The 16,866-nt window shown below is 39.9% G+C and overlaps 1 protein-coding gene across 3 annotated transcripts in view; it reads right to left on the reverse strand.

Annotated features, from left to right (window-relative positions):
* The window catches only part of WAC (WW domain containing adaptor with coiled-coil), a 58,052-nt gene that overhangs the window by 14,354 nt on the left and 26,832 nt on the right, over positions 1-16,866 (reverse strand). For 2 of the 3 annotated variants that reach the window (XM_041489564.1, XM_041489573.1), the window contains exons 8-10: positions 3,840-4,085; positions 1,772-1,894; positions 669-817 (exon numbers count right to left, since the gene is read on the reverse strand). In XM_041489564.1, coding sequence (XP_041345498.1) covers positions 669-817; positions 1,772-1,894; positions 3,840-4,085 — 518 coding nt within the window. The remainder of the gene's footprint in view (positions 1-668; positions 818-1,771; positions 1,895-3,839; positions 4,086-16,866) is intronic. The other variant, XM_041489582.1, reaches the window with a different exon arrangement.

The raw sequence follows: 16,866 nt of genomic DNA on the forward strand, positions 1-16,866 counted from the left end.
GATGTTCATTTGTGAGCAGAAAATTGAGAAAAACTCAGCCAAGCAGGAGTGGTGATAGAGAAGATGGATTTTAGGAAGGTGGGGGTGTCTCACCCCAAAATCTACAGTTATGCTTCTCAGGAAGAACCTCAGGAGTTTATAGGTTAGCTTCAATTTACATTTCCTAGTCACTGACCCAAGAAGGAGTTCTGAATGAAGAGAGGTGAGGGGGCAGGAAGGGAAAGGAACATTACGTTATTGATCTGTAAACACCTAAAACACTTCTGAACAAAATCTGAGACTACTTCAAGTTAATTTCCCCAAGAAGTTGTCTCCCATTCTAAACATCTTTTATTGGCTAAGTCTAAATAATAGTATCAGTTGTTGCCTTTGAAGTATGCTTTTGTTTCTATTTAAATATGCTAGAATACCAATGCATTGGTAATATCTCCACACAGCATCTGAGGCCAGCATTAAGAATTTCCTCAAGAAACGTAAACTAGATTTCATGCTGGAGCTGCACTGCCAAAATACAGTCAAGCAGTTGCTTCCATTGATTGTTTCTATTTGGAATAATAACATACATATTTTATTATCCTATATATAACTGTTAACACATGGATATATAGGAACAATATTATGTATAATGGCTTCTTACTACAATATGGCCTAAGTCAAAAGGAGCTTACCTTCTGCTGCGATGATACTGGTGGCGTAGTCATCAAAGGTTTAAGTGGAACAGTGTTAGTCTGCGGCGTGCTTATCCTTGGAGACACATATGATCTTGGTGATGAGGCATCAGATGTTAAAGACATTGGAGACTGATTAGATGGCTGAGCTGTAAAGGAAAAAAAAAATGCTTTTAATAAAATCATGTACTATTGTAAATGCGAATTAGATTTTCTTTTGGTACTCTGCAGTATGCTACATTAGATGATACACAAACATATATGCTCACTGTGAACAACTAGAACAATCTAATGTGCAACAACAATCCTAGCTAAGGAATTGCATTTCCCCCAAACTCCCCACATCTAAAATTTCAGGGGAGGGGAAAGAGAAGAAGCTAGTTGGAAATGCTTTTTACACATGTAGAGAATAAATCATATGTGATTCCTATTTTAGAGTGCTCAACTTGATTTAACCGAAAGAAAGCATGAAGGGTTTATATAAAAACTTATTAATCCATTCTAGGCATATACTAACAGTTCCTCACCCATCGTTAAAAATTACCATTAGCACTGCTTACCTACTCAGTAAGATGATTGCATTTATTGTTTTGGTTTAAGTTTCCAAACTTTAAAACTTAAGGTTTTTTTAATTAAGTTACAAGCCAGAACATACTGGAAATACCTGAAAGAGTATCTTGCCTGGAAGATGAAAAAAAAAGTCTCCACCAGACAGAGGAAACTTTCTTTTAAGAATTTAAAGCCTCCCCAAGAGTCACAGTTGCACAGTACTACATGATGGGTGTTGAAGTAAGAAAGAGTTGTGTTTTATACTGTTAAGTAACACCTAATTCCAGAAGTTTCACATCACTCACGTAGAATTTCTTAACATACAAAGAAAATCCCAAAAGGTGAGACACAGAAGTATGTTTACTTAGTAGTGTGTCAGGTTCCTGCTGCTCAATAAAATTTTTTTTCCTATCTTTGGAAAAAGAAGTCATTCCACGTTCTCCACACTGTGTAGCGAAAGATATGACAAGAGACAGATTCCACAACTGTATCAGCCCTTTTAAAATGTTGTGTAACAATTTATGTAAGTGAAAAAAAAAAACAACTCTGAATACCTTGCGTAGACAGTTGTGCAGCTTGAGAAATTAGGGAGGTGATATTGAAAGCAGATGGTCCAGCAGTAAGAATTTTATGGAGTATAGACTGCAGAGAGGCTTGTGTCACAGCTGCTGTTAAAACTGAAAACAAACATTCTGTTTTACTGACAATTCTAGAACACCACTCCGAACTGTTGAAACTGGCTGATTACATTTAAGGTATGTTTTCTTTCAGATGTATTTCCCATATCTACCATGACCAAAAATCCACCTGAACTGTTCTTCAGTTACTTGATTTCAAGTTGACTTGAAATGTCTAGCAAGCCCTTTCTTTAGTAGTTTTAACTTTAAGACATAGACTTAACAAAAAATTCTTTTAAAAAATAACGTTGAGTCTTCTGGTTGACCTTATGGATTAGTAATAATTCTTGTAAACAGCAAGAGAAAATTTGCTCAATTTGCTGCTGTAGTAAGCACAACATGTGTGAAGATTTTTTTATTCTACAATGATTTCTTAAAAAAGCAAAAAGCAGAATCCCTTCAACTCAATAAAAAAGATGGGGGGCAGACTTCATGTTCAAGAGGAAGACAAATCTCTTGAAGGTTAAAAATCCATGTTTCTTCTTACTAACAAAAAAACCCTTATCTGTTCTGGGTTTAGCTGTCCAATGTCAACTCCCCACCAGTAAAAAAACCAATCATTTTAAACCATTTTAAAACTGCACAATACAGGAAGAGCATCTTGCAGTATGAGATGACAAGACCCTGAACTCGGAGCTTCTGAATTAACCTTTCCAAAAAGGTCTACAGGCTCTGTGGGATACTTCCTGAACATACCTTCCAGCCATGCACACTCCTGAAAAAACTGACTCACCAGCACAAGCATAGAGTAACTCTGAATCGTGCACACAGTAAGGCCAGCCCTGCTATGCAAGGTGAAGTCACTCTGTCCACGTGGACACAGCAGGCCCTCATGGCATCAGAACAATTCTGAACACTCTTGCTCCAAAACATACAGAGCTGCTGCTCACATGGCAAGAGAAAATTACTAGAAATTTCACTGGGCAGCTTTCTAATAAAATACAATTGGAGGTGAGTGGACCTTTCATTTTTCAACCAAAACAACCATAACACTTCTTTTTTTAGTCCAACCTAGTGCACTACAGTTTTAAAAACTTTCCCTGCGTAGAAAAAGAAACCAGTGACCTACTCACTCATTAGTACTGAATGAAGACAGAATATTTGCTGATTAAAAGGAAGCAACTGACCTCTTTTTCTGATGAATAATTGCAAGGTACAGAATCCTTTGTAAGTAATTTCCCTTGATTTGCTCTTTCAGAAAGTTAAAGACAATTAGCTCTCAGCTCTCCATGCCAATTTTACTTCCTATTTAAATCAGTGATCCTTGCACGAGAAGCAAACAAAAAATCCTACACCACTTTATCAGTAACCTTTCACATGCAGACACATTATATAAAACTGCAATCAAAGTGCATCAACTCTACCTGCTCTTGCAGCAAAAGGCGCTATCGGTAAGTGACAAACTGACTTCTAATAACCTAAGCCAATGAAACAAAAATCTAAGGGACGCACCGATTAAATGTACAAAATTTCACTGGCTAGCAAAGTTACTGATACGCTACCTGTATTCAGAGAGGCTTTCTTTGTTACACTAAAGAAAAAAAGTTGTTAGGCAACAAGATTTAAGAACCCCTAGAAGTTTCACTATTTGCAACACACGTTAATAGAACAGCAGCACAAACTACAGAAAACAAAGAGCAGCGCACGAAACAAAAGAACAAAGAGCTCTAACGAAATTTTGTGCAACAGACAAACACCGATATAGTGATTAAGTCACCAGTTTCAATTACACTGCTCACGTACATCAACATTTATTAATTTGAAAATCTTAAATGTTGAGAAGGTTTAACAGAAAAAAAAAACCGCACAAAAATCTCCACTTTACCTAGGGATTCATTCATTCACTTTACAATTAAAATAAGGCTTTCATTTACTACAGCCTGGTATGCAATAATATACTAATGTATGTAAATGAGAGATTACATGAACTTTAAAGAATCCTTACCTTCATTGATTTTGGATATATCTACGCTAGAATTATTAAGCTGCAAGGTGGCTTGCAGAGCAGGCAGCAGCTGTCGAAGGAGATTTGGGTCCTGAAGTAATGGAGGAATTGGTGATTGTGGGATAGGTGAAACAGGAACTGTAGGAGCAGATGAAGCAGGCGCAGAAGTTGGATTCAGTCCAGAAGCAGAAGATGTAGAAGGAGTTGTGCAAGAATGGGATACAGACTTGTCCACAGATGCAGACTCTGAACAGAAGACAGACAGTATTTTTCATTTTCCCCAATACAACCTGACAACTCACTAGTACAATACTCAAATTAAGATGATCAAATGCCTAACTACCATTTTAAGAAAAAACCTCACAACATTAACAGAACAAAAATTGAAGATAGGTGAGTTCTAATGCAATTTACACTATGGAACCTAATATTTATTATGAGCACACAAATGCAACTTTTCCACTTCAAGATACTGGATGACAAACAGCCAGTATTAAAAAATGGGACATTTTTTTCCTTAACTTTTAAGGCAAATGTAGGCCAAAAATTCCACACTAATCTCCTACACTCATATTTTACACTTTTCCTTATAATCTCAATCTTTCTTTGGAAAATATACTGTGAACAAAACCCATGGATTTTTATAGCCCACGGATTTCATATATAGGCTACTGTGTCAAATTTGATGGGAGGGTATAGGCCATGCTTCATTTATGAAGAGACCAGTGCAAGAAGCCACAAATATAAGTGTACTGTACAAAATCCAGCTATCCTGCTGAGGATTTAGAAAGGAAAATGAGCTGTACTAGAAACGTAAAACAGTGCTGTTAACATCCCCACAGCAGAGTGGAAAAATATCTAAAAATGTGTCTGCTCATAACTGATTTTTAACTTGTCAGCTTCTTCTGAAGCACTAAGACCTATATCCTTTAGTTTATTAATACGATTTTAGGAAATATTACCACTTATTCTCCAGAGAAACACATAGAAACACTTAAATACAAATATACTATATGGCAATTTGTTCTGATTAATATGAGTTAATTAATTTTAAATATGACTTCCACTTAACAGAAAGTTGTTCCTCCATTCCAATACAGTGAGAAATCTCTGCAATGGAAGTATTTCAACTTACTATAGCTGTACTAACAGTCACTTCAAATATCCTTCTGTTAAGAAACCTGGACCACCATATCTCAATCTTAGCTCCCCCTTCTCTCAGGTATCCCCACTAAACCCTCAGAGATCCCTGCCCACAAATTCAGTCAAGACTAACGCATCTATAAGCACCAAAGAAGTTGGATGCAGAGCATAAAGCTATGGATCCAAGATCTCATGCAGGATGTTTGCCCACAGTAATGAAGATCCAGATTTTAAACCCACTTCAAACCGGGCACAGAAGGTCAACCTGGATATTCTATGTTTCAGGCAAAAGTCTGTAAGTTTTTCCCAAAAGTAGAGAAAATGGGCTGGGAAGTTCTTTTACTTTAAGGGTGTGCTTGGTTTTTTTATTTGGAGAAATGATCTAAGTAAGATGATGCTGACTTTATTAGTAAAGAAGTGATATGGTCTGATTTGTTTTACTGCAAAAGAATAAAATGTCACAGAATTTCTAACAGCTTTTGTATTCCAATAACCTTAACTGCAACTTCCAGGACTAATTTGAAGAAGAACCCTAAAAAAACAGACAAAAAATTACGGAAGTAGCAATGTGTAAATCTTTTCACTAAGATTTCTAATCTCACTTGGAAGAGGATTTCTGCTTCCATGCTCTTACAGAATAAATAGCTTATAAAGGTCACAAATACTTCAGAAAACTTTTTCGAGACAAGTAGCTGAGAAATCTGAACCAGAAAAAAAACCTGCTGAAGAATTTGAAAGCTTGCAAGGATGCAACAGCCAGGACACAGAGACATATTTTGGAGTTTCAGGCAAACTTCTGAAAAAGATGTGCTCCTATCTAGTTACAATCTCCTCAGGGCTGGTAGCAATGGATCTGTGAAGGCACCCGGTCATTTGGCCAGGAGCTTTTGTAAGAACAACTTAGAAATGGACAAAAAGGGTTACAGAGATTGAAGATGGGAAAAAAAGAAAAACCTGTTACAGGTTTTCTGCAGGGTTTTCAGTAACAGGTGAACTAGGACAGCTGATTAGGTATTAGTTACCACGAAACACTAAGTTATTAGTAGAAGTTTTTGTTATAAAGTATTGCATCCTATGTCATAACGTTCAAAGTAAACATTAAGACAACTTCAGGTCAAGACATATCTAACAAACAAGAATCTTATCATACTAAACAAAAACATGTGAAGTTGAAATTGAACTTGGATCTGTCACAGTCCAAATAAGATCAAGATACACTGGCAGACAAAAGCAAGGGAAATAAGCACAATGGAGCATGTTAGTACTTACATATACAAGCCAGCTACCTACAGTTTTGAGAACCTTACCAGAAAAACAACCATTAAAAAGCCCCAAAACATCCTCATTTCAAAATGAAAAATTACTGCAACTACCAGCACTAATTTTAAAACATATTTAATGTATTTAGGCTTGTCTTCACAGTTAAATATTAAGTTATTTTAAGTGAAGAAGCAACTCACTACTGTATTATTTATTCATGTAAGCAAATACCTGATCCTCAAACCACACCACCATACCAAACAGCTGGAAGTGCTTTTCACCCATGCTGCAGTTCTAAACAGAAAATACACTGAATCAAAGGCAAACTCAAGATAACAATGCAGTTCAAATAAACCTTATACCAAATCCATTCCTGGCTATTCACTTATTTCTTGAATAACAGAGCTCAAAACATGTCATTCAAAACCACTGAATACCATGAGGTCTGTAAAACTACTTTAGTTTGAGTTTTTATGCTCTAAAAATGCACACTGAATTGCATCTACACAGTACAGGCAAGTTATTTCTTTCAGACAAGATGGAGACACTATTTCACATAGCTGTATTACTGCAGGCATTTTAAGTATAAGTTAAAATGTATCTGTGAAAGGTATTTTTGTACAATCACCCTATCAAACCTAGAGAAAGGATACAAAGAAAGGATAACACCTAATACTAACATTCCAATATTCTGAGATGCTTAGCAACTCAAAAACAAACCACTAAATGTTATAAAAGAATACATCTCTTATGATTACGACTACCTATGTGTTCATCACATTAGAACTGTTATTTAACATCATAGAGGATGCAGAGTAAAATGACTGTTCAGAGTATCACTGGATTACACAAACTGATTATTATTAATGAAATTTAAGCCATAAACCTATTTCTGCCAAAAAACCCCACCAAAATAAACCTGTAAAAATACTGGTAGAAATTCAAGTATTTCTCATCTGTATTAAGTAGCTGTGCTGGTTCTGGCCAGGACAAGGTTAATTTTTGGAGTAGCCAGAGTGATTGGGTTATTCTATACCACCTTACTTCACTACCAGGGGCAGGGGCAAGGGAGTAGTTTTCCAGCCAGTGTAGTGTGAATTGTTTCTCTTGTACACCCTTTTATTAATATTGTAGCTGTTAGTGTTCATTTCTTACTTCACTGCTGATTCCAGTAAATTCTTCTAATCTCAACCTGCAATCTTTTCCTTTTGTGCATCCAATTCTCCTCCCTAGCCTGTCACAGGGCAGAGGGAGGAAGCAGTGAATGAACAGTGCATGGAGAACACCAATCATAAATCTCAATAGCTTTATTTGGTGCCCAAAGGGTTGAGATAATCAGATCTGACCAGACCTGTTTGAAACAAATTAGATTTAAGCATTTGTTGTACTAGGCAGGGAGTCAATAGTCACAATGTTGTTTGGTCTGTTCACATGGTTCACATGTTCACATGCACCTAACCCTGTATATATTCGTGTATTGGCCCTGTGTGCCCACCATGGCATTTTTTTCACACCAGGGAGAGAGAGGGATCAGGATTGCTGTCTTGCTGTATTGGGGGAGACCAGTTTATGACATGTGGGGGGCAATGAGGGACATTTGGGATGTGTGTTCAGCAATGCTCTTTTACCCTTCCTTTGGGGCCTACCTCTGGAAGTCCATTAAATTGTACCTAGTCTGTGGGGGAACAGGGGCAGGTAATTTCCTCCAGCTTTTTATGCCCTTTGTCATAAACCATGCCATTAAACCAGCTTTTGAGAATTTTGGATTTCCTCTGCTTGTTAAAAAAAGCATGGTCTTGTTGCTATGTCTCTTGAGTACAGTCTGTACCACGTCTAGAGTCAGTGTGGCCCACACCATGTTCAGAATCCGGAGAGAGGTTTCTAAGGTCTGCTCCACGGGCGGATTGTCACGAGTGGCATGGAATGTCAGAGAAAATGGGCCAGTTTTGGGGGAAATTCTCTGCTTCAATGGTTTGGAAGTTCACCCCTGAACAACTACAGGATACTGATAAAGCAACAGTGTGTTTTCAAGGAGGACGGTGTGACATCTCTGGAAGGGAGGAAATCAGTGTGTTGGGCAGTGGTTATTCTTTACCAGACCTCATTCAGTACTAGACAGTCCCTCAGGGAGAACAGGAGGAAAACAAGCAGGCACCGAGACCACTCAAACAGCAGCTGAACCATAGGATGAATCTGCGCCAACAGCAGTTGCCCTACACATAAGAAGAAATCCAAGATCAAATCAGTTCACTTAGTGAGGGATGAAGAGGAAGCAGAACCCTCACAACAGCAGGAAGAGGAAGGGCCGAAGATAATCACCCAATCCCTACCCCTGAGTGAGCTGTGAGATGTGCAGGAAGATTTCAGCTGCCAGTCAAATGAACTCCTGGTCATCTAGCTGCTCCAATGCTGGGGCATCATGGCCCATGATATGAAACTAGATGGTAGTGAAGCCCAGCAACTGGAATCCCTGGGACATGGGCACTGAAAAGGGAATTGGGAAGAAGACAAACTCAGCCTTTGGAGGTGACTCCCGTCATGCAAGAGGGAAGGTATCGTCTCAGGGACAATCTAGTACTCCACTCCAGCAGGGAGAATGCCATGGAAAAAAGGCATCCAGTACATGAATCAGATGTGCTGGAGGTAATTGACAGATTCAAATAACAAGCAGTCTCCTGTAGAATCAGATCAGGTCCAGTACACACAATCCATGTGGCAGAAGTTTGTACAGAGCATGCCTCATATGCCAACTCACTGGCATTAACATCCAGAGAAGGAGAAACAAACAGTACTTCATGTGACTTCCCAACTCCAGCAATGTGAAGATCATCTTGACCCACACCTTGGCTGTAGAGACTGTCCAAGACTTTGGACAGACTTGAAAAAGCCAGTGAGGAAATGTCCCATGCCCTGCAGTACAGACCAAGGTCTCGGCTATTGGGAGCAAGCACTCCCCTGCTCAAGAGAGAAGACACACACAACAAGGCAACCTGTGTTTTTTCTATGAGCAAAACAGAGGACATGAGGAAGTGGGATGGAAGATCCACCTCTGCCCTAGCAGCACGGGTATGTGAGCTGAATGCTTGGAATAATAACCACAACAGGAAATTCTTCACGGACAAATGCCACTCGTCTTCAGTGGGCAAGTCCTCAGACAGAAGAGGTGATGTTACTTCTGACCCTCTAGAAGAGGCCTCCAGTTCATATTTACAAGGAGTGAGCAATGAGAACTATGACCAGGACTAAAGGGGCCCTGACCTCAGCCAGAAGGGGGAAAGGGACAATCAGATCCATTCGCCCAATGGATCCGGTAATTGCATCCAATGGCTGGCACATCAGACCCACAAGAGTATAAGGCTTCAGTTGATACCAGCACACAATGTACCCTGATGCCATCCAGATAACGTAGGGGCAGAATCCGTATGGATTTCTGGTGCGACAGGGGCATCCCAACAGCTGACTGCACTGGAAGCTCAGTGAATTTGACTGGGAATGAATGGCAAAACTAGCCCACTGTGACTGACCCAGAAGCACCATGCATCCTTGGCATAGGTTACTTTAGGAGAGGGTATTTCAAGGACCCAAAAGGGCATTTCTGGGCATCTGGGACAGACGCTCTAGAGACCGAGGAAATTAGACAGCTGAATACCTTGCCTGGTTTGTCAGAGGATCCTTCCGTTCTGGGAATTGCTGAGAGCTGAAGAAAAACAGGCACCCAATTACTACCACAACGGTCACTGTCAACAATACCACACCAACTGGGACTCTCTGACACCCATCCATGAGATAATTTGTGAGCTGGAAAGCCAGGGAATGTCAGCAAGACTCACTCATACTTGAACAGCCCATAGGTCCAGTGTGTAAGTTCAGTGGAGACTGGAGACTGAGAGTGGACTGTTGTGGCCTGAATGAAGTCACACCAACACTGAGTGCTCCTGTGCCAGACATGCTTGAACTTCAGTATGAACTGGAGTCCAAGGCAGGGAAGTCAGGCCACCATTGACATTGCCAATACATATTTCTCTATTCCTCTGGCAGGAGAGTGCAGGGCACAGTTTGCTTTCACCTGAGGACGGTGCAGTACACTTGGAATTGACTGTCCCAAGGGCGCAAACACAGCTCCACCATTTGCCATGGACTGATCCAGAATGTACTGGTAAAGGGTGAGGCTCCAGAACATTTGCAGTACATTGATGACATCGTTGTATGGGGGAATACAGTAGAGGAAGTTTTGGAGAAAAAGGAGAAGATAATTAAAATCCTCCAGAAGGCAAGTTTTGCCATAAAGCAAAGTAGGGTCAAGGGACCTGTCCAGGAAATTCAGTTTTTAGGAGTAAAATGGCAAGATGGACATCATCAGAATCCATGGATGTGGTCAACAAAACAGCAGCTATGTACCCACCAATGAGCAAACAGTAAGCACAAGCTTTCCTAGGTGCTGTGGGTTTTTGGAGAATGCATATTCCAGATTACAGATAGGTAGTCACGCCTCTCTATCATGTGACATGGAAGAATAATTTCAAGTGGGGTCCTGAACAACAAACTTTTAAACAAAACAGGATCATGCAGTAGCCCTTGGGCCAGTCAAGACAGAAAGATGCAGTCAGGGAGAATAGTCCTTCCTGGAGTGCCTGGTAAAAAGCACCTGGGGAGACTCAAGGACAACCCCTGGAGTTGGGATACAAAAGATTCAAGTCCTGCTATGTCCCAACTGAAAAAAAGAATACTGGCAACTTATGAAGGGGTTCAAGCTGCTTCAGAAGTCATCAGCACCGAAGTACAACTACTCCTGGCATCCTGACTGCCACTGCTGGGCTAGATGCGCAAGAGAGAAGTCCCTTCCACACCTGATGCCACTGATGCTATCTATGTGGAGCAATTGGGTCAAGGTGGTTACACAGCAAGCGCAAACAGGAAACCCCAATCACCCTTGGATCTTGGAAGTCACCACTAACTGGCCCAAAGATGAAAATTTTGAACTATCATCATCACCAGAGGAGGACGAGGAAAAGGTGACATGTGCTGAGGAGACCATACCGTATCATCAGCTACTACCAAGTGAAAAGTGGTATTTTCTTCACTGATGGTTCCTGCTGTATTGAAGGAACACACTGAAAATGGAAAGTTGCCGGACTCCTATGATGCAAGCCACAGAAGCCTGAGGGACAAGGTGGATCGAGTCAGGTTCTACAGCTGAAAGCCATCCAGCTGGCTTTAGGTATCACTGAATGAGACAAAATGGCCAACGCTCTACTTCTACAGTGAGTCATGGACGTCACAAATGCTCTGTGGGGGTGGCTGGACTGATGGAAAAAGACCAGCTGGCACTGGAAAGGGAAAACCATCTGGGCTGCTGTACTGTGGCAAGACATGATTGCTTTGGTAGGGAAGTTGACTGTAATAATCTGTCATGCAGATGCTTTCTCTACATGAGAATTGGGCTACTGAAGAACACCTCAACAACAGAGGGGTGGACCAAGTTGCCAAGCTTAAAGTGTCTCAGATGCATCTGGACTGGCAACATAAGGGTGAATTATTTATTTCTGGCTCAGTGGGCTCATGGCACCTCACATCATCAGGAAAGAGATGCAACATACTGACAGGCTCATGACTGAGGGCTGGGTTTAACCATGGACAGTATCTCACAGGTTATCCACAACTGCGAACCACACACTGCAATCAAGCAGACCAAGCGGGTAAAGCCCCTGTTGTACAGTGCTCAATATTGAAAAGTACAGGGAAGCCTGGCAGATTGATTATATCACACTTTCACAAATCCACCACAGCAAGCTTACAATGATAGGAACCACTGGATGGCTGGAGACATACCCTGTGCCTCACGCCACTGCCTGGAACACCACCTCGGGTCTTGAAAAGCAAGTCCTGTAGTTGCACGGTACCCTGAAAGAACTGAATCAGCCAATGGGACTCATTTCAAAAACAGCCTCATAGACACCTGGGCCACAGTATTGAGTGGGTATATAATACTCCCTAACACACACCAGCCTCTGGGAAAAATGAACTGCACAACAGACTTTTAAGAACCACACTGAAAGCAGTAAGCGGTAGGGCCTTCAAACACTGGGAGATCAATCTAGCTGGGGTCACCTAGTTACTTAACACCAGAAGCACCACTAAGCAAGAAAGCCCAGTCCAAACAAAACTTTCGTGTACCACAGAAAGGGATTAAGTCCCTGTGGTGCACATGAAGAATGTGTCAGGGAAGACAGTTTGGACTAGTCCTTTCTCAAGCAAAGGCAAAACCCATCCATGTTTTTGCTCAAGAACCTGGGTGTACTTGGTGGGTAATGCAGAGGGATAGGGAAACACTATGTGTACCTCAAGGGGATTTGATTCTTTTGTGAAAACAGTCTGTAATGTTGAATTTTAAAACTCTGGCTGCTGAACAACACAGTCACTGTATGCTATAACTACCGTGGACAGTGAACATGGACTGCTTCAGATATACCAATCAGGAGATTCTGATACATCCTGCACTTAGCCAGGAGCACACCAGCTGGAAGGTGCAGGATCTGGGCACGATGTAGGTGGTATGCAATAAGGGGTGGATAACGTCCCGGATTTGGCCAGCACAGGGTTAATTTCTGCAGCAGCCAGGAAGGGCAGTTATTTTCTACCACCCCACTTCACTGCCAGGGCTGGGGAAGGGAGTCTCTCTCCTCTTGGATAAGGTGGCAGCAGCTCCCATATTGCAGCTCCCCCGTGCTGAGCTTTTGTTCGCACATGAATTTTTCACCTCTCTTGTACACCCTTCTAATAATATTGTTGCTTTTACTGTTCATTTCTTGTTTCATTGCTGTTTCCAGTAAACTGTTCTCATCTCAACCCATGATCTTTACCTCTTTGTCACAAAGGGAAACTCCTCTGTGATGGAAAGTCACATGTTAAAAATACAGTCTACAAATCAGTTGTATATAATCTCAACTTTCTTTATCTTAATTTAAACCCATCTATCTTATTTCACTGCTCAGACAGGATACTAAATCCTAGAATTGCTGCCAACAAAACAAAGCCTCCAAATATTTTCACATCCATTTTTGAATAATTTAACTACGAAGTTTAAAACCTGGTTTAATTTATGACGCTGTACGGAGTCTGCAAGTTTTGCCTTTTGAAGTTAATTTAACTAGCTAGAACTCCTCAAGATGAAATATTTGTCTGACAAAAACCGTCAGACATCACTCACCGGGGTGTATGGATTTCCCCTGTTTTTTCCACAAACAGAAGCCAAAATTCCTCTCCCTTCTTTTCCTCCCTAATTCCCTTTTTCTGAGAGAGTGTTTAATTGTTTATTTTGCCACAGAATTAAGTTTACTTTCCAACATCTAAACACTACTTTTCAGTTTATTAGAATTTTTACAAATGCCTATTAATAATACAATCCTGTGGTTCTTAAGTGCACTTGAAGCCCTCAAACATCATGAAACGCAGTCAAGATGAACATAGCATGCTGGTGAAAGTTAAACATCTCCACAAATTTAAATCCTGTAGTTTCACAATACTGATACACCAGTTCCTACACCTGTGTAAACATCAATTCATGTTCCTTGGCAAGCAATCTACACTATTACTGCAGAATAAGGATTACATGGCAGTCATTCATAAACCTAACCTGAATCATTAAGCATCAGACTAATTTTAAAACGACAACTGGAATTCTACCAACACAAAATGCAAATTAATCCATGTCTTATAAAAAATTGTTTGTAACAACTTAAGACTTTTGCAGGCTTTACAGCACAGACTATGGTTGAAGAAGTAGAACAGGGCAAGGCTGCAGCCTCTCCACTGTCAACATCAATTTCAAAACAAATACTGTGCAAACTCTAACCTCACCTAAAACTTCAGCTTTTATCATGGAAGTCACAAGGAAAGCTTTTTAAATAATAAAAGAACTAAACAAAAACGAAAACTAGAACATAGCATGCTGCAATCTCTTCAACTTTTAAGAACTACATTAAATAAAATTTGTTTATCTCTTCCTCTGAAAAACTAAAAAAAAGAAAATTAGATAATTTTTAAAGTTACTTTTTGTGATTTTAAAAATATGGCTTTGCACCAATTTTTCCACTATAAGCTATGCACAATAAAGTCTCAATATCTGGAGCTTTTATAAAGCTAAAAATCCACTCATTTTGTGGCAATAACATGAAAATACAGTTTGCTTTCTGACAATTATGCAAGTAAGTTTATCAGATGCAGCCTACATACAGATCTGTATTATAGAACTAAACAACTTTCTGGACCATCAACTTCATTCACATGGAGAAAAACCCCACCAAAAATAAAACATCCAAAACAAACAAAAAAAAAAAACCATGGAGGAAAATTAAGTAAGCGGATGGCAAAAAGAAACACCACTAGATTTGGAGATTAACTTAATGGGAAGAATTATTAATTTGCTTAACATTAAAATGGAGCAGGAAAAAACCTTTTTATAATAAAAACAATTTTTGAAAACCACAATGACTAGGGAAGAGCTTTCTGTTCATAACCCTCTCTGTTGGGAGTGTGACCCACAATCACATCTTTTGGACAAAAAGGAAAGAAATCCAAGTTATCAGTCAGAATTTCATATGACAAGAACCTGTATGACACAAGGTGCAGTTTGTTTTAAGTTTTGTGAAGAGGTCTGCCAAGTTTTTGTTGAAGTAGAAACACCAGTTCAAGACAGAATGGGAACATCCTGGTCTGGTGCTTACAAGTGGCGGGAATTTTTCAATAACATGGCCAAACAATCATTTCAGAAAAAAAACAAAAACCACATCATTTTCAGCAGTTGCGCCAAAATGATCCTCAGGTTTTTTTCTAAGCATCCTTAGCTTCTCAGTTTGAGTCAATACATAAACATGCTACAGAATCTTGCCATCACCAATCTCTGCCTGTTATGACAAGAATTTTTGCACCTGAGCAAACAGCTGATCTGCTAGGACTAACACTCTGAAAGGCAACCCTGAGCGTACCAGCCTGAATGCAAGGGGGTGGAAATAGAAGCCTTCTGACTGTTCAGCTACTCTGCTTCAATGAGAGGTTTGACACTGACAGTCCCACACCTCTGCTGCGCTGCTGCCACCCGGCTGTGTCTGCTGGAGTGCTGTGAGCACCTGTAACTCGCTTACTCTCCCTCTTGACCAGGGTGTGCTGAGCTCATCACGCACATGAGCGTGACAGAGAACTGGATGTGGAAAAAAGAACAGAACTGGGAAATGCCTTTTTTGTGAAGAAAGGACTTTCCTTCACAGCCCTCTTTCTAACAGCTAACATACTTGTATTCCCTGCATGACTAGCTTTAAATTAATGCTGTATATTAGCTTGTTCTTACTCTGATTTATAGCAAGAAAGACTTATTTTTAGTGACACGGAAACTACCAACTACTGTTGACTAGATGATTCCTAAATTATTAAAATGATCCTTTGAGTGTTCCTACAGCTTTTACTACTGATGTTAATTTTATCCCATTTAGAACAAAACAAATGCATCCAAGTCCTTTGGAGTCAACACTAAAACATTACCTCACCCTCTTGTGAGCTTGAGCTGTTATCTTTGCACTGCTAGCAACTATTAGGCACTAGTGCTCTCAGTGTGCTCTCTGTGGGAGAAAAACTGTACTACAAAATTTTCAGAAATTTGTATCCTGTTGCCCTATAAACCTCATCTCTGCTTCACTGATTAAAAAACTACTACCCAGAACAGCTAACAGAACTGCTTTATTTCCTGCTCATGATTAAGAATATTAACACATTTTCTGTGCTAAAGCACCTGGAGGGTACAGTCGAGCAACTATAAACTGTGAGCACTGACAGTCACATTTATCTGTTTTACACAGTTCAGTTCTGATCTACTAAGGACTGTATGCCACAACAAAAATACATAAATATTTAAAAGCAATGCATTTTGTAAACACATTTGGCCAAATGAAACTATAGTAACAATAGCAACTAGATTCTCAAAAATACTCAAATTATCTAAAATACAAAGGAAAAAAAAATCCCTATTTCTCACATTTGGTCTACTCCAATCTTAGAACTGAATTTTTTTTTGTATTTTACCTCTGCTGTCAAAATAAATGTAACAGCAATGTTCAGCAAACAAATATAAAGTATTGGAAGAAACTAACATTCTCACATGTAACTTTTTCTAACCGACATATGAATTGAGTAATATACTTGAAACTGCAAAACTCAGCCAAAGAAGATGCAACAATACCAGAAGCAATGTTAATGTTAACTGACCACTAAAGCTAGCAAGTGTTACAAGAAAACCACAAGGGTGAGAAAAGGAAAAGAAGCACCAGAGTCACAACCCACCCAGCACTGCACTGGCCAGCTTGCTGTGTTCTCACAGAAGTTTTAGAGTACTGCTGCACTAGAAACAGAAGTGCTGCCTTGATGTGACTTGGAGGAAAGGTGTGAGAAGCAGTATCCTACAGACAGACACACTGTTAAGATATGGACAATACAATATTTCATTCTGAATTAGAAATAGGAAAATGTGATGTGCCCTACAGATAAAGCAGCCAAAAAGTAGGAAAAGCAACCCCACACTTTACCTGCATAAAGCACTCACAGTGAGCACAAACAGAAGCAGCAGATTCTGACTGGA

Source organism: Pyrgilauda ruficollis, unplaced genomic scaffold (assembly GCF_017590135.1).
Source record: "Pyrgilauda ruficollis isolate IOZ18807 unplaced genomic scaffold, ASM1759013v1 scaffold12, whole genome shotgun sequence".
NCBI lineage: Eukaryota > Metazoa > Chordata > Aves > Passeriformes > Passeridae > Pyrgilauda > Pyrgilauda ruficollis.